This window comes from Harpegnathos saltator, unplaced genomic scaffold, assembly GCF_003227715.2.
Source record: "Harpegnathos saltator strain DR-91 unplaced genomic scaffold, Hsal_v8.6 scaffold283, whole genome shotgun sequence".
NCBI lineage: Eukaryota > Metazoa > Arthropoda > Insecta > Hymenoptera > Formicidae > Harpegnathos > Harpegnathos saltator.
In genome coordinates, this window is record NW_020230076.1 from 850,758 (window position 1) to 873,075 (window position 22,318).

The window sequence follows — 22,318 nt, forward strand, 5'->3', positions numbered from 1 at the left end:
AACACGAAAGACTCTCCCCGCGCTTCCTCGAGCTGCCCATAAATATGATAATGACGATAATGCACTCGGAACGCGCTCCGTTTACCGCGATATTTATCATGCCGTTTCCACCCCCGTCCGTTCGCCCTGCGCCCTCGTTTGTGCCCGAGCAGAATCCCACAGGAAGAACTCAGTTTCACCGAAGGACCGCGCGATCCGTGATTGAGTCAATAATTCTCGCACGCGTCATGACGAGACTAGACGTGAGGAATGCACAAATAAAATTTACAAACGATCGAATCTGCCGTTCTCTTTCAAGATAACGACGACTGTCTTCGTATTTCCGACCGCACGGGGAAATTAGCTGGCTCCCTTAAAAGGCGTCCATTAGACGTATAGCTTCCTAAAAGATTCCCTTTGCTCGCACCGACAATCTGAAGGAAGCGCAAGGCTGCGTAAAGGCGCAACAAACGAAGATGACAGGATAAATGCGAAGGCTGAGAGAATAACCGGCGCCGTTGAGTCTCGCATTATTTATTAAAGCGCATTATTTATTAAAGCGCGCGCGCGCGCGCGCAGCTTCCCTCTCGTTCGAACGAATTTAATTACGCGCGCGTTCAATCGATGCGTTATCAATGCTGACGTACTGTGCGCGATCCGCCCGCTGTCGTCGTGCGCGCAATTAAGGATGCGCGAAAAACAATACGCCGCGACTTCGTAACGTAAACTCGCGCGCCGCGTAAGCCGAGGAAGTCCGCCTCTTCGACTTGCTCGGGAAATGTTTCCTCCGCCCGACTAGAAATTTTGATCAGGTTCACCTAACATTGATAAGGAAGCTAATAGCGTGAATAAAAGGTAATCCAATGAAAGATAAGTCAGTCCTTATAATGTCCTAACGACAAATGAGTAAGGAAGACCTTTATAAGGTTATAACGATTGGGCCCACATTAGGACCTTAATGTACCAACCTAGTATATGATATAATATGATTCAGTTAATCAGGTCCTTGTCGGGATCTTATTCATTGTAGCTAATATGATTTGCATTATCAAGTTTTAACAAAACAATTTTTGGGTGTCATTTCTAAATATAAAGATGTTTGCATTGAAAAAACACTTGAGATCACTTGAGTATATTTGTAAAATGCTATAGAAACTATCCCTTTTTTAGCAGTCAATAAATAGTTTTGAAATTAACGTGACATGCAACTTTTCTCTTTAACACTACTTTATGTCTTGTCACCTTGTGACACCTTATGATCTTATGATATCCATTTTATGTCTCTTTTCCGAAACATTTTACAAATATGCTCAAGCGATCTAAATTATTATTTCATGCAAATATCTTTTTATTTGGAAATGACATGAAAGAATTTTCAGCGTGTCATTTCTTATTTCTTATGTCATCATCCAATATAGCCGTGGCGAGTAATCAGGAGTCATAATTTGAAAAAAGAAAAAAAAAAACGTAATAAGGATTCTATAAGGTAACTCAATATAGACCTGACTATGAATCCTTACTAAGGTATCCACGCTGCGTCACATGACTTATTAGGACCCGATAGTATTACCTTACTGGGACCTGATGTCCAATTGAGGTTAACCTGATCAGGACTGATGAGGATGGGGTAAATTTCTAGTCGGGCGCTTGCGCCGCTTTTACGCGTTCGCCGCTTGTAACGTACGTCACGCGTAGAGTGACGCTTGACGTCAGCACGTCGCATGCGTAATAGCTGGATACGGTGCCGTGATTATGAGCCGGCGACTTTTCTGTAGCGCCCGGACAGCCGCGCGGGGAGAAAAGGGGTTGAATCGAGGGTGACGAGTCAAACGGATTTCAACGGAACGTAGGGGAATGCCCGTTTCTTACGGCCAAATTTGACGGACAAGAGGCAGAAATCGACCCTGGCTGCTGATTGACTCGACAATTTCCGTCGTCGCAGCTTTGCCGTGAGTCGACGGCTGGCCGCGTAATTCGCGCAGCGGTTTGTAAACCGAAAGCTTACACCGGCGGCACGCGCGTAATTCGATAAAAGTACGAGGCGCAAGGCGACGCAGTCGCATCTCCGAGGTCTCGGGGAAATATCGAGCGAGAGGGAAAAATCGCAGCGCATTCGGCGAGGCACCTTCGCGTCGACCTTCGATCGCGAGGCTCACACGCCGCGACCGAGCCGCACGTTTTGTTACGTCGTGCGTAAAACGTTCCCGGTGAGGGGAAAAAAGCAGGAAAGCGAGGAGAAAACAAAGAGAGGGGGGGAAAGAGAGAGAGAGAGAGAAAGAAGAGGGGAAAAAAAAAACATTCGACAAACCACGCCGAGTACTTTATATTTCTGTTTTTCCTTTCCGGTCGCGGCTCGGAGCGGCCACCCACGCGGACAACGCGAGGCCACAGGCTGCATCGACCACCCACAGGCGCGCACACACGAGAGCGACCCACATGGAGAGCGAGCGAGCGAGAAATAGAGCGAGAGTGTGAACGAGAAATAGACAGGCAGACAGATGGACAGAGAAAGAGGGTCGGAGAGAGAGAGAGAGAGAGAGAGAGAGAGAGAGAGAGAGAGAGAGAGAGAGAGAGAGAGAGAGAGAGAAAGAGAGAGAGAGAGAGAGAGAGGCACACAAGAGTGTCCGAACGGACGCGCGGTACACACGAGAGCTCAGGGGCTGCGGCGCTGCACGGTTCAATCGCACCCTTAATTAGCGCACTCAATTAAGCAGACGAGCGCGTACGACCCGGCGGCCGACGAGACCGTGCGTGCGTGCGTGCGTACACACGCACGCACGCACGAGCGACGAGTTTTTGCGTTTAAACTGCGTTAGAGGATCGAATTACGAACAATTATACTCCGGCTGAACTGCTTGTTTCGCGCAAACCAGATTAAAGAGCGGGCGAGAAGCGACGCGCAGAAGGACGCGGGACAGGCGAGGCCGAGGGTTAGGCAGGAAGAACGCGAGGAGGAAGTGACTGCGCGCTGGTTGATTCCTCCTCCTTGGCAACATGAATTCCCGATATAGTCGTCGGCCCCGAAGCTTCGGGATTCGCTTCGTCGAGACGGTCTCTTCGAGGCGGAGAACGCCAAAAGCGAGAGATAACATATGAATAATCGAAACGATAGCCGTTCCCTCCTTCGGTAGAACACGAGATCGATTCTCGTCTCATCTCCGTGTCCGTTTATTCGTCAAGCGTCGGCGACGATAATGGCGATTACGGGTACGAGACGTATGTATCTCGGGCGCGTGCTCGCGTAGACCAGCCGGTCTTTTGTAGCTCGCGATGCTTATGGACTTTACCATCTTTGGAAACGCGAGTTCGAGGGAGCGTTATGGCGTGTGGCGTGCGAAGGCAGCGGGCACGTCGAGGCAATATGCGCGTTCTTAGATCCGACACGTGCCGCACTAAAATCGTACGAGGGCTCAATTTTCCATTTGCCGGCGGCGCGGATACTCCGATTTCGCTATTTGCCGGAATTGTGGCGGGAGCGTTTATTGGAAGGCCGTGCCGTGCCGCGCCGTCTCCGTCGCGAGTCCCGCCCTTTATCGCTCTTTAATAAATAGAACGAATTTTTCTCGGCCGTTATTATAATCCACGCCCGACCTGCGGGAAATCGTTAGGAGCGAAAGAAAAAGAAAAGGGAAGCAAGGAACGAGGCCAGCCGTCGGCTGTTGTGTCTTCGGGAAATTCCTTCCCCCCTGACGAAGAGACTCGAAGAGGTCGCCGGCGAGTTTGAGGAAGATCCGCGGTCGCGAGCCTGCGAATTCCAGGGGAGTCGTGTCGCCGCGCGTCTCCGATCCCGACCGGCCGATTTCCGATGGCGGACGAATGAACGGGAGAAGACGTTGCGTGACAGGCCCATTGTCTACGACCAAATCTTCCGACGGCGCCTGTTTACTGCCACTTGCGCTCAGACAATGGTCGGGCGGAAAAAAAGTCCGATACTTCGGCGGGGAGATTCGCGAGAGAACACATCGCGCCGCGTCGCAGTGTGTGTGTGTGTGTGTGTGTGTGTGTGTGTATGCCGAATGCGAGGAGACCGCTTAAGGCGCTTGCCGCTGCGACGACGATCGCGGTGGACTTGAAGAGGCGCACCCTCGAGAATGCATCGAAGAGGGCCCGCGGACGATGACGGAGGATGGCGGAAAGGGGCGCGAGAGCGAGTCTTTAATTATCTCTCGCGTATGAAACTTCTCGCAGCCGGCCAAGGAAAGGCCGAGATTAATTGGATGCACCGTGGCGTTGATGTAATTAAAATTTGATTTACTCGTCGGATTCTTGGCCCGCTCTTTGTGCAAACTGCGAGCGATATTAACGCGCTCTCTTGTGCAGCGCCGCCGCACCACGCCGCGTTCGGGATTAAAATAATTATAATAGAGAGTTGCGATGGAGAGCATACGCGCGTTTTACGCGCCGTAGCGCCCCCCCTCCCTCCCTCCCTCCCTCCCCGCCCGCCGTCTCTCCCTCACTCGCGCGCGCGCGCGCGCGTGCCGGACAATAAGCCTTTATACGCGACGTTAATTGAACAATCGATTTGTTTCATGCAGAATCCACAGCGGTAATAAACTCTCATTAATATTGTAAATTCAAACGTTATTGCAAATAACCGCCGGCTTTAACGTGTCACTCTTCGGAATCTGGCGGGCAAATTAACGATATGACATAATAGTTATTTGATTTCTTCTCTTAAAACGCGAAATAATGTAAGTTGACTTTAATGCCGGCATGCGCGTTAGCAGTCGCGGGTTGTGTCAATTTGTTGCGACACGCCGACTTCGGGATCAATCATCCGGAATATCAGCCGAAAAGTGCCGTGCGACTTTATTAATCATATTCTCCATAATTCATTTCGGATGCGCGCGCACACACACGCGCGTGCGCGCATAATGACGTTCCCGTTATTGGATATAAATTGGATTGCGATATGCAATTTTAATAAAAACGTAATGCACAGGTCTGCGCGCACGTATGCACGCGTGCGTGTGCATTTACGCGCGACGAAATCGCACGGTTCCCGAGTAGCGACACGACAAAAACTCGCGCGAATCGGACGCGCAATTATTTTTAACTTGTTGATGCTAAAAGGCGTATCAAGCTGTAAAATGTCAGGCGCCGACGGACGAGAGTGTTACAATTAAAACGGGGATTAAAACACGTTGGTGCCGCGGTTAAAGCCGAGCGAACTCCGGCGGCTGGCCGAGCCGTGAAATGTTCAACGTATAAATTATCGATTCTCGGCGGAATAAATTATCGGGCTCTTGGACGTTCTTAAAAGCTCGCGTGAGATCGCACCGTCTGTAAATATCGGATATTGTACGCGCGACCGGTCTCTCTTTTGTCTCGCTACGTTTTCTTCCCCCTTTCTTCTCACCCCTCCCCTCCCCCCCTCTCTCCCTCTCTCTCTCTCTCACCCCTCGAGAAGAAATTTCCAACTGTGCTTATACCGCGGCAGCCTCCTGTTTCTTCCGTCGACGGCAGACTCTAAAAATCGCGTTCACGCCGCCGCTGATTGCGTCGTTTTCTCTCGATCGTGTTGCGCGGAAACTTTGCGCGCGGAAAGTCGTCGAACACTAAATGCGCGAGCGACGCGGAAGAAAAGAGGCGGAAGAGAACGCCGTCGAGTCGGGCGGAGATCGTTGTTATTCCTGGAGAAATTGTTTGAAATCCTTGCGAAGGACGCGTCATTAGACGCGCCTCGACCGGAATAATCCGATGCTCGGCATACACGTTCAAAATGACCGACGGGAGCTCGCAATTTCTCGTCGAATTACACGCGAATATTTACATGTGCTTCCGCGACTCTAAATTCCATAGCGAATTGTGGTGAAAGTACGCGCGTCCAAAAAAGTTATTTTGCAGGGAGAATTCCGCTTGGAATCCCGCATCTCTGCGCGATGCCGCATTTTTACACATATATTTTCAATTTTTGAAATCAGAGGTCTCAACTCAGGATGAATTAATGAGAGGATACTTCACATCGAGTTGGCATCAATGCACTTCGATCGTCGCTCGCTGCCGATGAGTGCTCCGCGCAAAGGGAGAGACAGAGAGAGAGAGAGAGAGAGAGAGAGAGAGAGAGAGAGAGAGAGAGAGAGAGAGAAAGGAGAGAGAAAGAAGAAGAGAGACACACGTCACTTTTTTCACATCGCAACTAATATAATCATGATGCAGCGAAACGCACGACCCGCGGGACATTCGGCGCAACGAATATGTTACGTATTAATATTAAATTACGGCGCAGCCAGTTGTGTGACACACGTTCGGCCGCGGGAGCGTCTACAATTTATGGTAGATACATATTTTTCAAATAGATGCGTGTATCGCGCTAAATAAACATTAGCGCAATTTACGGTGCGTATATTTGGAAAAATCTGTCCGCCATCAATCGCGGGTGATTATTCGCGCTAATGGACGCGCAAACAGGAACATAGTCCGTCGCGCGGAAAAATAGTCCATCGCGCGTGTAAACATTTTTCGTCAGTCGGCGCGATTTAATATCGCAAAACACGCACGGGACATCTGACAGGAGCCGACGGGCAGGGTGACACCGCGATATCTTCATCGTCGCCGAAAAGCAAAGGTCACACGCGGAGAGCCCTGTCGTTCGCCACTCGATCGAGCGCTCCTTTATCGACCCATCGAGATTTCCAGCGCGGTGGACTTTGATTTCTTTCCCCGGGAAATTTTTACATTTCCGGGAGGCATGAATTTTTTCGGGATAACATGATTTCTTTCGCGCCACCGTGCCTGCCTTCAAGACGGACCTCCTCTGATCTTTCCGATGAGACAGCGTTTATTCAAGATTATCCGACCCTCGACGGTTATCTAAAGTCGGCGGCATCGGGAAAAATGAAGCTCGCACGAGATTGAGAACAAGTAACCGCCGCGTCAGCTGCAGCTGAATATAGCTACGAAGATGATAGCAAAAATAACCCGAGGAGAGAGCGAGAGAGGGAGGGAGAGAGAGACACGGAGAAAACAAGAGAGTCGATTCGGCTATTTTCCGAAAATGACGTCGCGTGCCGCGTCGATCAGAGCAAAAGTTCCGGGTATGTCCGAAAGGGATGTGCGAATAAACAATCGCCGGCGGGTTGTCGATTTCAACGCGAGAACGTGGAATATAAAACAAACGGCACGCGCGCGCGACAAAAACAAACGCAACGTTTATGCGACGTCATCGCGTCCATCGGGGCAATTAATAGACTCACTCTTCCCCCCCCCTCTCTCTTTCTCTCTTTTTCTTTTGACCTCCCTCGCGAAGCTCTCGGTAACGGCCGGCGCGCGCGTTTATTCTGGCGTTTCATTTTGACGAACGTCATTAATTTTTAACAGGCGCGCGCCCATGTCGCGTTACATCTTTTCGGCACTTTGTTAACGGTAATTAAAATTAATTGAGACCGGTATCGAGTTGATGGGCGACTCGCGGGCGAGCGAACGAACGGCAGGCCTCGCAGGCCGCTTTTACGTCACGCTAATTAAAAACAATAAAATATATTTTTTCCAGAAGGCTTGAAAGAGAGGGAGAGAGAGAGAGAGAGAGAGAGAGAGAGAGAGAGAGAGAGAGAGAGAGAGAGAGAGAGAGAGAGAGAGAGAGAGAGAAAGAGAATGAGTGAATGAGTGAGAGAGAGAGGCGGTAACGAAGCGCTCATGCGGCTTTTCACAAAAAATAATGAACAATGACGCGCAATTATCGCCGGTTCATTTACGTAGCGGTGCTCATCCCACTCAATTACTCGGCGCGCGTGTACGCAAACTTTCGCAAATTATTCCGTATATAATGAAATAACATCGTAATTATGCGTAATGCGATAGCTGTTTTCATTACGTGTAATGCAATACACGCGACGGCTATCTCACTCTTCCGTTATCGTTATTATCAGGCCGGGCTTGCGTTCGCGCTCACCCTAAAAGCCCGGCATTTGCAAGCCAAATTCACCGCAAACAGGTCGACCTCGGCCCGGCCGGAGGCCTTTTTCCGAATTTGGATTTTTTCTATTCGCCCCGCGCGCGCAGCGAACTCCGCGACTACGAGGAGAAAGTATTAATAAAGAACGGAATCTCTGCGGAAAGCCGCGAACGCTTAAAAAATGTACCTTTCACGGAAGCACGAAAGCATCCGCGTCGGCAGACACTCGGAATCCCGCGGTCTCGATTTCACGCTCGTACACGAATGGATATCCGCGAGCGAATTGCGTTTAATCGCGCTACAATCGTTGCGCGCGCGCGCGTAAAGCGCATTCCGAAGTTGCGGAATCTCGCGGTTTTCGCGTGTCGTCGCAGGATCTTGAATGGATTGCGTTTCGGTGTTTGAGGCTCGCTCGCGTATATACACACATCGCATAAAAGCGTCGCGCCACAGTCGGATTTCCATTAGTTTAATTAGGTAAAGGGTATAAGAGAGAGAGAGAGAGAGAGAGAGAGAGACAGAAAGGGATAGTCGATGCCGATAGGGTGTCGTGCTTTCGGGAGTTTCAGCCGAGACAGCAACGACGAGGCAATTCCACAAGGAGGGAAACTCGCGTTCTATCGTTATCGAAGGGCAAATATATGTACTTGAGTGCGCGCGTACACATACACACACACACACACACACACACACACACACACACACACACACACACACACGTTTATGTATATGTGATGTGCGAATGCGCTCGCTTAAATGCAAGGCCGCGTCGTCATGACGCGAGAGGGTTCAAGAAATTGAGATCACCTCTCTCGCGCCCTTTCCATCCACATGCGCTTGCCGATAACGAGAAGGAAACTTCGAGACTAATTATTCCGACCGGAAATTCGCGCTGATCGTCGCCAGACGATGGAAAGTATCCGAGAGATCATCGGTCGATCTCTCCGGTCTACCAAAGCCAACCGTCTCACAAAGTTCTTCCTTCTCTCGTGAAAACCGACACGTCCAATCGGCCGGTACATCGATATCCTTGTGAAAGGGAGAAGGAACCACCGCGTGGAGACGTCGGCGAGCGAGCCGGAGCTCTTCTGCTGTCTCATTGACGCTCGGCGGATTCGCGATATTTCGGACAGCCGCGGACGATTATTAGTGTTCACCGTTCAAGAGGATAACTCGTGGCACTCCTCAACCGAACGTTCGATTGAGCGGAGAATTCGATGGCTCGTGGTCTCCTTGAAATTCTCACGACGCACAGTGGGATGTTTGTACCAAACAGTTGACCAAAATTATTTTTTGACGAACTTTTTCGGTTTAAAATGTGCTATTAATTATCTACTACTGTGATCAAAAATAAGGTGAATTTGTTTATAAAATGAAAAATCTTTGTTTATTCTTCCAAATCAATTTCGTCGCCTTCAAAGTACTCCCCGTCCGACACAATGCACTTATGCCAACGTTTTCTCCAATCCTCGAAACAGTCAGAGAAGTCTTTTTCCGGGATGGCCTTCAATACTTTCTTCGAATCGGCTTTTAGAAGTCGCACAAGTCGCTAAATCAGGCGAATACGGTGATTGTGGAACGATATGGATCGAATTTTTGGCGAAATGTTCTCGAAGAACCAATGCAGTGTGGGAGGCATTATCGTGGTACCAAGAATTGTCTGCCCGTAATTCTGGCCTCTTGAGGTGAATAACTTCACGCAAACGACGCATAACACTCAAATAATATTCCTTGTTAACAGTTTGACCTAGCGGAAGAAATTCATAATGCACAACACCGCGATAATCGAAGAAAACTGTCAACATGACCTTGATTTTTGAGCGACTTTGACGCGGTTTTTTCGGTCTTGGTTCACCACCTTTTGCACGATATTCGCTCGATTGGTCGGTTGTTTCCGGGTCGTATGCATAGATCCAAGTCTCATCTCCCGTAATGAAGCGTTTCGTAACGTCCTGGTAGTCAGAAATCATTGTTTCACAGATGTCAACGCGACGCTTTTTTTCCAAAAAATTGAGTGTTTTTTGGAACCAATCGAGATTTGACGCGTTTGAGGCACAAAACATGTTTTAAAATGGTTTGAGTTGATCCAAATGAAATGCCCGTAACATCAGCAAGGTCTCTAATTGTCAATCGACGATTTTCGAGCAGCAAATCTTTGATTTCCTTGACGTGGCTTTCATCGGTAGATGTTGATGGTCGTTAGGGACGCTGTTCGTCTTGAACTCGTTCTCGGCCTTCTTTGAAGTCTTTGTACCACTTGTAAACATTTTTTTGCGACATAGCCTTATTACCAAAGGCCTTCTGCAACATCTTCAACCTTTCCGCGGCAAAATATTCATTCCGCAAACAAAATTTAATGCAAATTCTTTGCTCAACAAAATCAGACATAGTAAAAATCGAAAAACTCACTTTTGTACGTTTACAAAAACACGTATAGCTCTGCAGCAATTGAATATATTGACATGAAACTCTGCATAGATGTCAAAGACAGTGCTACCAACCCACCAAAAAATAATTTCATGATTTTATAGTACCCGCGAAGTTTAAATGAAAAATTCATCTTATTTTTTGATCACAGTAGTATATGATCATTATAAAGACTTCGTATATTTCTTCATGAAACAAAGTGCAAATATATATGTAAAAATATTTTAATAATTAAAAAAGCATAATATTGCACATTAATAAGTATTCAACTAGACAAAGTGCAAATTCCTTCATCTAATGAGTGTATTCCATCTTCAGAATCAACATCATTTTCATCTATTGAAATATTTCTTGGTACGCGTCTCATATTTGTTAGTAACGGGTCAGAACTTAGTAGAAGTCTGTTGATCATGTCCATATTACAAAGGGAAACAAAAGAAAACTTCATGTTCTAAATAACCTTTGGACAAAATCTAATTTTAATAAAGTTTAATAAAGTTTAGGGAAACAAAAGTAATTACTAAAACTACATCCGCGGTTTTCCGCGACTAATTCTGTCTGATATTTTATCCGGAGAGATTATTTTTTCGTTTCATTCAAGAAACGTAACAGGGATAGACTCTGACTAGTATAACTAAATCCTCCGAGTTTGACATCGAGAACGCAAAAAGATACATTATTGAATGCTATTTTGAAAATTGTATATCTACGTGAATAACAATGCAATTGTAATAAATGTAGCCCAAAGCGTTTCTTCAAAACCTTTCTCGAAACAATCCATAACGAAAAATTTCGCGCTGCCACTTCTAAGAACCTTAAAACTCTGATCGAAGGTCGTGCGTTATAAAACGCTGAGAATTGATGCGTGCAATACGAACAACGTCCAAATTCCGACTAACCAAATCGCTTCATGTTATCGCGGACGAACAAAAGCATAGCGGCCCATTATTTCACAGATATTCAACTGTCTAAGACAGTCACTCATGTAGAACAGGAATGATTTTAAGAAAATTGACTTTTGGCCAACTTTTCAGGCCAAACATCCCACAGTGCGACGCAAGAAGAAGGTCCGACATGTCGTCGCGGAATCGCGCCCAAATGAAGGGAAAAAGGAGCGAGGTGGGGGTGAGGCTGAAAGACGGACACATCGCGGCGGGAGAGGGCGAATCCCATTTCCATGGAAATCGTAAACCGACCTTGCGCGGCGGCCAGGTATGTAATTAAAAAGCCGCATGCATTCGTAACGACTCGCATTGAAGAGTCTCGCGCAACGCGCCAAGAAAAAAGGGGGAGACAGAATTTGGAGTAGGAAACGTATCGAAGCCGAAGGTTTCGGGGTTGGAGGCGGAGAATCCGCCGGCCGGCTTCGGCCGCGGCAAGCGGACGTTACCGGCAATGGTTATGGCCGCGGAGAAATGGGCGGCGAGGCACGGACCCATCTGAGAGCCGCCGTCTCCTCCATCGCGGCTCCGACGCTCGTCTACGAGCGAACAGAGCGAGAAGCTGGGGGAGGGGGGGAGAGAGAGAGAGAGAGCAAACGCGCGCGGCTTACAAACGCGGCGCGCTGAAAATGCCGCACGCACTTGGGAGAAAGAGAGAGGGAGGGAGGAGGGAGAGCCTAACAATGGTTATTGTTTCGAAGGCCGCTCGCTGTGTAACCGAGCTAATAAAATAGAGAAGAGGAGCCCGCGAGCGAGCGTTGGAAGTAAACGCGGAAATACACAGAGAACGAGGGGGTGGCGGCAGACCGGCAGGGAGGCAAGGGTTGTAAACAGGGCGAGAAGCGTGTGGCCGAGCGGGAGACAGGAATCGGCAGGTAATGCGAGAGCGGAAGCAACTCCGGGATTTAACTTGGAGAACCGGAGCCATCCGCGAGGTCATCCGCGTCGTTGGCGTTGTGACACGAAAGTGAGAAGATCGCTCGCGCGCCTCCTCGGCTGCCAGCGCTTTTTACCGCTCGCGCAATTACGCGCGTTGTTTATCGAGGAGCTTACGAGTCGGCGGAGGTGGCGTTTGTTTCGGCCACCTCCGCGTTTTCACGGGCGATTTTGCGCTATACCCTCCCTGCGCGCCCTTCCCTTCCGGCGCCGTTACATTAAGCGTCATTATATCTCGTTAAGAGTCGGACGATTTTCTCTCGTTCACCCGTGGGGAATCTTCATCTCCGTTCAAGGGGATGTGGGCGAGGCTGGTAGGAGAGGTAGCTCTCGTCTGTTTAGGTGGAGATAGGCGGGCCCGATCGAAATAAGAAAGTTGTATCCTCGCGCGCGCGCGCGCGCGAATTTCGGGAGGAAGCGAGGAAAGATGGATGGGCCGAGATACGTCGTTAGCCGCTTGAGCATTAAATTATCGAGACGCGAACAATGCTTGATCGATTGTGATGGATCCGTTCGGCCGTTCCGACTGACACACTCGGCCCGAGCATGTCATTATTCGCCTCGCGGTTACGCCGTATCAATTAAGAATCGATTCTCGGAGCGCTCTCCCGCGGCGTTTCGCGCACGACGGTTAACTTTCGCTGTCACACGTCAGCCACGTCAGCTCCAGCTCCAGCTCCAGCTCCAGCTCCAGCTCCAGCTCCAGCTCTACCCTCCAACAGCGACGAGCATTCATTCATTCGATGGCCGCAGACTCGCGAGAGATAAATCGGCGCTATGGAGACGCTGTGAGGACGATAAGAAGAAGAAGAAGCGAAGACGGACGGACAGGGGTGAGAATCGGGCCCGCCGTCGCGAACGTAATAAGGGATCTATTCGAAGTTTATAAACTGAATATTATTGAGATACACTAAGATACCGACGAGGTAGCGAGGCGCCGTGACAGTGAGCGATGAGGTGCCTCGCGGTTCTCCGATTTTCTATTAAACGCCGATTTATTTATGGAATATTCAATGCGACGTGTCGCGGGGAAGGGTGAGGCGCGAGGGTCTGAGCCGACGTGGAAAATTCAGATCAACGCCCGCTGCCGTTCTCGTCCTTGTCCTCGTCTTCGTCGTAACCGTCGCGTCGAGGAATTCTTCGCGGGCGATCTCTGAATTCATGAACCAAACCTCGGACGTGTTTCTTTCCGAACTCAAAAGCGGAGAGGAGGGAAATATACGACGGAGTAGATGTGTTCGAGCAAGACGAAGCATCAGCGAGAATGAAAGAGAAACAATGCAGGAAGACCTGCGTTTGATTATCCTCGATATTGTCAGAACCGGTGAGAGGTCATCAATTTTTTAACAACGTATTTTTACTTCTCAAGGACTCATCAAGCAGGGATAAAGGATCCGCTCACACGGACTCGACGGCTGAAATAAGAGCGCGGGGGTAAATAACCCGAGCGCGCTCGGCGGAAGATTGACGAGCGCAATGCGCAATTAAATTGGATATTCCGCGCGTGGGGCCGGAAGGCGGAATGGAAGGCGAAAGAGTCACGAGCGACGGCGACGGCGACAGAGGCCCGGAGGACTCGTCGAATTTCGGGCAATATTGTCGATTGTCCCGACGTGTTTCGACGACAATAACCTGCTCGAGACGACAATAACGCGCTCCCGGGGGCAAAGGACTCCCGATCGAGCATGCAGCGCGACGTGTCCGGCCCTAATTCCTCTGTTTGCGTATGCAAACGAAGAGACGAGGTCACCGCGACGTGGTGCCCGGATATTCATGCGCATTCCCATCCTCTTCGTTTCGCCGCGCAGCCGTGTACAATAAACTGTGCGCATGCATACGTATGCGCGTGTATATGTACACGCGTGCGTGTATGCGCGCATTTGCGACAACCAGAGCGAACAATCGTTCGGCCCGGCAAGAGAGCGTCTTCGCGACCAAGAGACAACGGATGTGATAAAAAGGATAAGAGAGCGGCGCGCGTGCCGTACGCACGTTGCGCGCCGGCCCCTTCCCTCGGCACGCTCCGCGTTTCTTCCTTCAGCAACGCGAAATAAAATAAACGAGGGTATAACGTTTATCGAAACACGTACACGAGGCGGAGAGAAAGGCAAAGCCGGCGCGCGCGGTACACGGGCGGGGTCGCGATGGAGATTAATTCGCCGCTCCCCGCAACAATCAAATCGCCCCGAATTTGATACGCGCGCGCTCGCGCGCTCACGCTCGCAGTCGCGCAGTGCCGGCGATGCGTGCGCTTGACAGGTGGGCGATGCGGTGCACGGGACGCAGGTGGAAATAATACGAATGACGTCAAAGCGCCTCGGGGGAGGAACAGGGGATGGAAAGAGAGAGAGAGAGAGAGAGAGAGAGAGAGAGAGAGAGAGAGAGAGAGAGAGAGAGAGAGAGGGAGAGAGAGCGCGCGTACGGTGCGCGCGGAATCAACTGACCTGGGCGCGCGATTAACGCAAAGAAAATATACGAAACCGACGGGAGAAAGGACGACGGGGTAACTCGCCCGGTAGCTCTCCTCCTCGCGATTCGTTTCAAGCCGGTCGACACCGACCGATGGTCGCGCACGCTGAAAGGGTCTTTTGTGGAGCACCACGCGTGCCCTTTGGGCGAGAACGCGCCGTCGGTGTATGAAAAGTCCTTCCAGCCGAACGGCCGCGGAATTGATCAAAGTATGACGCATGGGATGTCGGTATCCCCGCCCCTGCCGTCTGCCCCGCGTAATCTTCGCTGCATGAAACAACCAGCGAAAGACACCCCCGCCCCTCCGCCGACGGACCCGTGTCCGCGAATATGGCGCCCTCGCGCGCTCTCGCATCCCCCCCCCTCGCGGTACGTTTAACGGTGGCGGAGAAAAATGAGCGCGGTAGCGTTGCTCTCTATTTAATCAACGCGAGACTGATGTTAATATAATATAAATATTAATCAGACGAGACAAAAAGATTAGGACGTGTAGGAGGAGGAGGAGGAGGAGGAGGAGTAAGGAGAAGGAGAATTAAGGGAATAATCTTCGCCAGGGGTTAGCCGCGGGAGAGCATATATAGTCTCGGAAAGAGAGAGCGTTGGGCAGGAAAGAAGGAAAGGGAGGGAGGGGGAGAGAGAGAGAGAGAGAGCCTCGGCGCAGCACCGGCGGGCATTGTGTATTAAAATTAAGGGAATACATTAAGCGAGTTAATGTTATTCGCGGCGCTTCTACAGAGGAGCAGCAGTCCGTCCGTCCGTGCACCCTTTTGCCGGCAGCCCGAAAACGCCCGGCCTTTCTCTCCCTTTCCCGACGCGAATCCGCGCGCGCGTTGCACACCACCACCACCACCACCACCGCCACCACTACTACCACCACCACTCACCGCTTGCAGCGGAGGTTGAGGCGAACTTCTTTGCATCGAACACGCTGAAAGCCCTGTACTGGGTGTCTCGGAACCGCCTTCGCTTCTTCTCCACCGCCCGACGCGACCGCACGGTGCGACGATCAGCGAGGATTTTCCCCGAGAGCGGAGGAACCGCGTCCCGTTCACACAAATCGCGAGTCGACTTCCGGGACGCGTCGAACTGACCTCACTGCCAAGAGAACCCTCTCGATTAATCTCGAAGGTCTTTTGATTTTCACGAGAGCTCGAAAATGCGCTCAGATTTGCGCGCGAGCGCGACGAATTCCTGCAGACTTTAGCGTTTTACGAGGGGGAAATAGCTGAAATGAGATGAAGACAGCCGCGGGGAATAGAAAGAGAGAGAGAGAGAGAGAGAGAGGTGAGCAGAGATGATCGAAAACAATAGTAAGCATCCAGGCTGTCCAGGTCTTCCGGATATCACTGGGCGCATCTGGGGTAATTTCAGGTGTCACCTTGGCTACTGATTTTTCCAACGATAACAAGTAACGAGCGAATGCACCTCACAACCTCGTAACCATCGAGTGAGTGGCCGCGAGTGTGGATAGTCGGCAGCAGCAGAGAGAAGCCGGCTTACAATGCTAATCGAGAAAAGGAAGGGCCGGGAGTAACGCGCGAGGGGATATTCCGAGTCTCCTCTTGATCGCTAACTACCCGTCGTTGGATCGCACACCTCACGGAGCCGGCTGAAAAGCGAGTCCGCTCTTGCGCTCCCGTGAGGGAAGCGGAACGTGCCGTTTTACAGCGACAAAGGCGAGTTACATAAGCGCCCGGCGTAATGAGATCTCACCTCTCGCGATCTCTCGCGCGCTTCGAGACGAGTCCTTATTTCATAGTGCGACGTAATTCGCGGTTTCGTCACGAGTCCGTGGCGCGGGGTCGACAGCGATCTCCTCCCTTCCGTTCGTTCTCGTTAATTGGGCAACGGGAAGTTCCGCGGGCGAGCGGACGGCGAGAGGATGGTATCGACGCCGCGAGGCAAGACTCGCGGTATCTATTCGACAACGCGCAGACTACGGCGCGGTAATCTTAGCATCTTACGCAACTAGCTTATCGACATCTGTTTAGTCGATTTGTTGTTTACTGATTATCCAGAATTGCGGGAACGAAGCGGAACGTTCGTCACGGTGATGGTTTAATATCCAGAGAGCAGTTTGTATGATTAGAAAATACTAGTAACCTCGCGCTGAATGTTGAAGTTATTATGCCGGTCTATGTACGTGACGTGAAATTCATTTCTGTCTCGACGTTATTCGTTTCATTCGGCAATCCGATGTATCTCTATCTCTCTCTCTCTCTCTCTCTCTCTCTCTTTTTTTTGCACCGTTTCACCGTCCGCGCGGGTATTCGCCTCGGATGGACACCGCGCGCGGAAAATATTCGCGACGCCGGCCGGAACGACGGACCGACGAGGCCGCGCCAACTGCACGATAAACGCGAACAGCAACGCGAAACCGCCAAACAGCAGCGATGCAATGCGGCTGCACAATGGCATCGGCGAAATAACGCAAGGAAGTGGGTAACGAGATTCCGGAAAATTCGCGGCCGCGCGTTATAACGCTCGCTCGCGTGCGCGCTCGCGTAGCGACCGGCGGAATCCAAGAATACCGCGCGTGCGGCCGATTATTAGCTCGCTTTTCCGACGTCCGGTATACCGGAAATGCGGAAACGAGCCGGTCAATTCCCCGCGGCGCGGCAATCCGCAGAGGGCAGGTTTTTACAGTCCCGTTTTATGTGACCTCCCGCGCTGGAAAAATGACACAGACGCGCGTACTACCGGATCTTCGCAAATGTGAGATTTTATGTTCCGAGAGAGAGAGAGAGAGAGAGAGAGAGAGAGAGAAACGAAGAGAAAGAGGTAGGAGAAGAGACAAACAGCCGTCGTTGTTCGACGGAAAATTAATATGATGAAATATCTCTCGCAGCAAAGTATAATTCACAATAGCGCGGAGCGTTACCATTTCCATCTCGCTGCGATATTTCGACAATTCATTTCATCCCAACATTGCACTTGTCTCTCTCTCTCTCTCTCTCTCTCTCTCTCTCCCTCCCCCTTCCTCCCTCCCTCTCCCTCTCCCTTTCTCCTTTCGGCCGATTTTTCACTCGACGTTTATTTTATCGACTCAATACGACCTCGTGCTCCTCCGCTGGAAACGCTTATGAATACGGATATTAGCTATCGCGAGATATGACACCTCGCGAGGCGCCTGTAACACGACGGCGCGCGGTGCGGCAGACGCTGTCGCTTGCGAGTGTCGCGCGAAAACGCGGAAAATCGCCGAGTAAATTAGAAGCGCCGGGCGCAAGCCCGTTAACTGATACACACCGCGGCGCCCGCCCTCTCGGCCGCCCTTCGTCGCAAGTATTCCGGGCGGAATTTTAATTAATATCTCGCGGCTTGCAGGTCGCTCTCACACCGCACGCACGTTCAGCGACGGAGCTGCAGCAAAAGCGGTCCGGCGACGAAAGCCGATACTTGATGCCTCAAAGAGCACCCCCGCCGTCGCCGACTGAGCTGCTTTTATATCGCTACCAAAACGCGTCCCGATCGTTGCTCGTGAGAAAGGAACAACGGAAAGAAGCGCGACGGTCCTCCGCCGGATCCTGTGATCCTCGGATCGATGCGACTTTGCGCCGATCGATCGATTCAAACTCCAGTCATAGTCTCAGAAGGGACCCCCGAAGAAGACCCACCGCTTTTTCCCTGTTTTGAGAGGGATTGTGTACTTGAGAATCTCTCTCGACTCTCGCGCGTGGGCTGAAATGTGGATCGCAGAGAATGCATCGCAGCCGATTCGGCCATCGCACCTTCGCGCGGGATCGGCGAAAGTAGCTTCCTTCGCCGAAACGGGCGCAGGATAATCGACTCACCTTAATTCCGAGGGTTGCCGGCAGCATCCCGTAGTCCGCTATAGGTGGCAGCATAACAGGAGCGGGGGCTAGGTTTGCCATCATCATACTGTCTAAATTCTTCGTACTTTTTTTCCGTTGATGTATCGAACACAGATCAATTTTATTGCCTACTAGACCTACCTGGAACATAAAAAGGCAAAAGGGCATGGTGAGTATTAAGTGGGCTGAATTTCTCGCGTTTCGGATCGCGGCATTTCTGCGCCGCGGATGCGCATGTATGCACCGGGGAAAAATCGAGAGAGATGAACATTCGGTCGCTAAATCGCCGAGAGCCAAGCAGACAGTGCGCGCGAGATCCTTCGTAAAATCGATAAAGGCGCACGTCGGAGTTTCGGCGCACGACGAATATTCGCCGGCCACGAATCGGCGGCCGAGATTGCGTGTATGAAGAGAAAGAGACTTTGTCGCTAAATCGCCGAAACGCCAATCGATTCGCGTTACTACTCTCTACAAAGCGGCAGCCGCGAGGGCTCCCGACAAAGGACTGAAATAGTTTCGTGGCCCCCCAAACTTTTCCATAAACCGGTAACACGCACCGTTGGCATTTCCGAACATAGTCCGAAACTCTCGAGCGGAGGCGCGGCGGGACGCGAGCGAGCGAGCGAGCGAGCGAGCGAGCGAGAGAGAGAGAGAGAGAGAGAGAGAGAGAGAGAGAGAGTGAGTGACAGCACCGGCTCGCTCGCGGTTAAAATTTCGTCCTAAGCCCTGAGCCGCGCCGTGGCTGCTGTGTAGTTGCACTTCAATTATACAAAGCACCCAATTACAAAATTAATCCATTAAGCCCGGTGGGATCGGACGGAGGTTAGGCTCGCGCCCGGACTCCGAGTCCGCCAAGTTCGACCCGTTCCGATCGGATCGCGCGAAAGTCAACGAGCCGCGCGAAGATCACGCGATTACGATTGCATTAGTTAATAAACCCGACCGAGCGCGATATCTGGGTCCGGGGGTTGCCTCCCTTTCCTCCAGCGCCCACGCGCCCACTGCTCACCAGTATCGAGGATCCGACAGTGGAAGGAACGATCGATCCAATTACTCGCGAATCACTCTCGCAACACTCACGTAGCGGTCTCTACGTAGAGCAACCCGGCGCTCGTGCGTCCTTAATCCGGAAACTAACGCGCGTGGATGGACGGCCGGCCGCGTGTGTCGATCGGCGACGCACCACCCGCTTTCGCCCCGCGCGAGCCGCTCCGAAGACGACGACGGGAGCTGACGACGACGCGCCCCCGCATTCGACTTAAGCGACTCCCCGCGGACTGACGCGGCTACGTCATTATACGAGTGAGGTGAGATGTCCGTGTCGCGGCGTCTCGCCTCCCGGTAACCGTCGACGAGGACGGCCCCGGCGGGAGAGAATCGTTTTCCGGCCTGGGATCCTCGATACCGAGACGAGGCACAGTCACGTATCGCGCCGGCCTGAGCCGATCTAAGTGCTCTTCAATTACGCGGCGACGCAGGCAATTATGAGCGTAATCCTTTAAGATTTACATGGGAGACACGGCGCGCAAGCAGAGGCGGACCCGGGCTTAGAGAATCGGCTGGGACTCGAGAGCCGGGCTCGCAGCGCACTTCCGGCGGCTACGAGCGCGCCGGCAACCCGGCGTGGAAACATGGCGTTCGCGGAAATAGAGATTTCGCGAGGGATCTTACCTCGGATTTGTCGGCTAAGCCGCCTCGAATCGTGCTCTTACAGCGATCCTGTCCCTCGCTCTCTCTCTCTCTCTCTCTCTCTCTCTCACTCTCTCTCTCTCTCTCTCTCTCTCTCTCTCTCTCTCTCTCTCTCTCTCTCTCTCTCTCTCTCTCTAGCCGCGTCTCTCTTCCTCTTCCGCCGCCCCCGTGTCGCCGTGTCTCACTCTCAGATCGCCCTGAGCCACGTGACACCAATCTAAGTTTCAAAGTGTCACCCTTGCCCCTCCCGCTCGCGTCGTCTTGCAGCCCGTGGCTTTCGCGCACTGTCTCATTTTCTCACCCCGCGACAGTCGAGGTCGCGACGTTATTCGTTTTCGCAGCCGCTAAACGCCGCTGCTAAACGCTGCCGACCGCTGAGCGCGAAGGGGAAGGAGGGAGGGAGGGAGGAAGAGCGCGAGTAAGAGAGTATCCGCTGAATTTCCCGTGCGAGTCCCGAGGCTCGTCGGACGGGTCTCGCAAAAACGAGATGCATCGAGCCGGGAAGTCGCGCGATCCGACGTTCGCGGAGCGCTCCCGCGGGGGTGATTGTTTCCCTTGAGCGAGTCGAGCAAGGACCCGGAGCGCGTCGAAGGGGTTGAACCGCGCGCTCCGACGCCCGGTGGAAGCCGATCGCTTCGATGAACGCGGCGCAACAACGGCAACGACTCTCGCGTAATAAATTACCGCAACGCCCGGCAGGGAGAATATGAGAGGCGCGCTTTAATGCACCCGCGAGATCCGCCGAACGCGCGCGGCCGCGTGTACATCCATCGTTGCAACACACACGATGCCGGGGCGCAGCGTAGGGAAATCGAAACGCGTCTACTGGCTGGGTGGCCATTCCTCCTCGCGCCCCGTTTTCTACCCCGGCAAGGCTGGCTTTTTTCTCAACGGGCCCGGATATTTTATTCAACGGCACTCCGCTCTTCTTTCGCGCTCGCGCGCCCGTTTCTCGCGCCGTTTGATATTGCAGTCTCATTGCATAAAATCCATGGCCTGCATAAAACAACCCTCCGCGCGTCCTCCCTCGCGAGAGCAGTCCGGTGATAACATGGCCGCGGGATGGACGGACGGACGAAGAGAGGAGAGGAGACGAGAGGGGAGAAGAAAGCGCTCCGCTGCGACCGGAGGAGAACGGTATCCGAGCGCCGCGATCGAACGGAAAGGGATTTTTAAATGCGATCTCCCCGGCCGGGCGCGTCAGCTCGTCAAGCCGCCGAGCGCGTTGTTTGCGCGAACAACGCGACAGAGAATCTCGAGCCTCCGCGAATCTCATATCGCACGTCCGACCTTTCCTTGTCGAGCCCGAAATTTCGATTCCGCGGTGTCGATTTGGAGGAGACGTCTACCAAAGTAGCTGGTCTCTTTTTCCCCCCCCTCTCTCTCTCTCTCTCTCTCTCTCTTTATAATCCTGCGTGTGATTTGAGTGGTATTTTCTCGCTCGCTACAAAGCGCCCGATATTAAATCATGACGTGAACAATATCGTTACGTCGGTTTAAGCGACGATTAACGCGTATCGCTTACATTGCGCGTCCACGTATCGGCGCACCCTCTCATTGAATTTTTTCGTGGCGTTAATACCGGCGCAAGTATGTGGAGTATGCGTGTCGACCCCGCGGGAGATAAAGCGAATTTTGAAAAATTGCTCGCGCGCGCGCGCGAACACACAGACACACGCGAGGGGGGATAGCGCGCACAGGCGAAATACATGGAATACTCGGCGCATTGCGCTTGCGGGCGATTACAGCGTATATCTCACCGAGATCATTTCACAATATCAGATCCCGAACATGTTTTGAATAAATTCAGAGAAAGTATATTCATTCGTTGACGCGGCGATAAAACAAAATAGAAAAAGCGTGGCAGCGGCAGAGGGGCAAGGGGCGCGAGGAGAGCGCAGTACACGCCGACCGCGACCGAGATTACGGATTAACGTATGATACGGTTCGCATCGAGGCGCCGCTCAATAAAACAAATGGAAATGTAATCCATACATACATATACATCAATCTGCTGATATTGCTGTATCATAATAATGGCATAGTAATTAATGATGATACATTCAGATACCGTCCCAATTAAATATGCTTTTTCTAGCTAATTAATTATTATATGCACGGCTGTACATGCGCGTAACGCGAGCGCGATCCGTGATGCGCTATTCTAT

General features: G+C 51.7%; 1 protein-coding gene across 9 annotated transcripts in view; it reads right to left on the bottom strand.

The window, feature by feature from the left end:
* The window catches only part of heph (polypyrimidine tract-binding protein 1 heph), a 420,294-nt gene that overhangs the window by 227,875 nt on the left and 170,101 nt on the right, over positions 1 to 22,318 (bottom strand). For 6 of the 9 annotated variants that reach the window (XM_025299498.1, XM_025299500.1, XM_025299501.1 and 3 more), the window contains one exon: positions 18,441 to 18,602. The exons of the other annotated variants lie outside the window; for them this stretch is intronic. In XM_025299498.1, the coding sequence (XP_025155283.1) occupies positions 18,441 to 18,602 (162 nt within the window). The remainder of the gene's footprint in view (positions 1 to 18,440; positions 18,603 to 22,318) is intronic. 9 annotated transcript variants of the gene reach the window in all.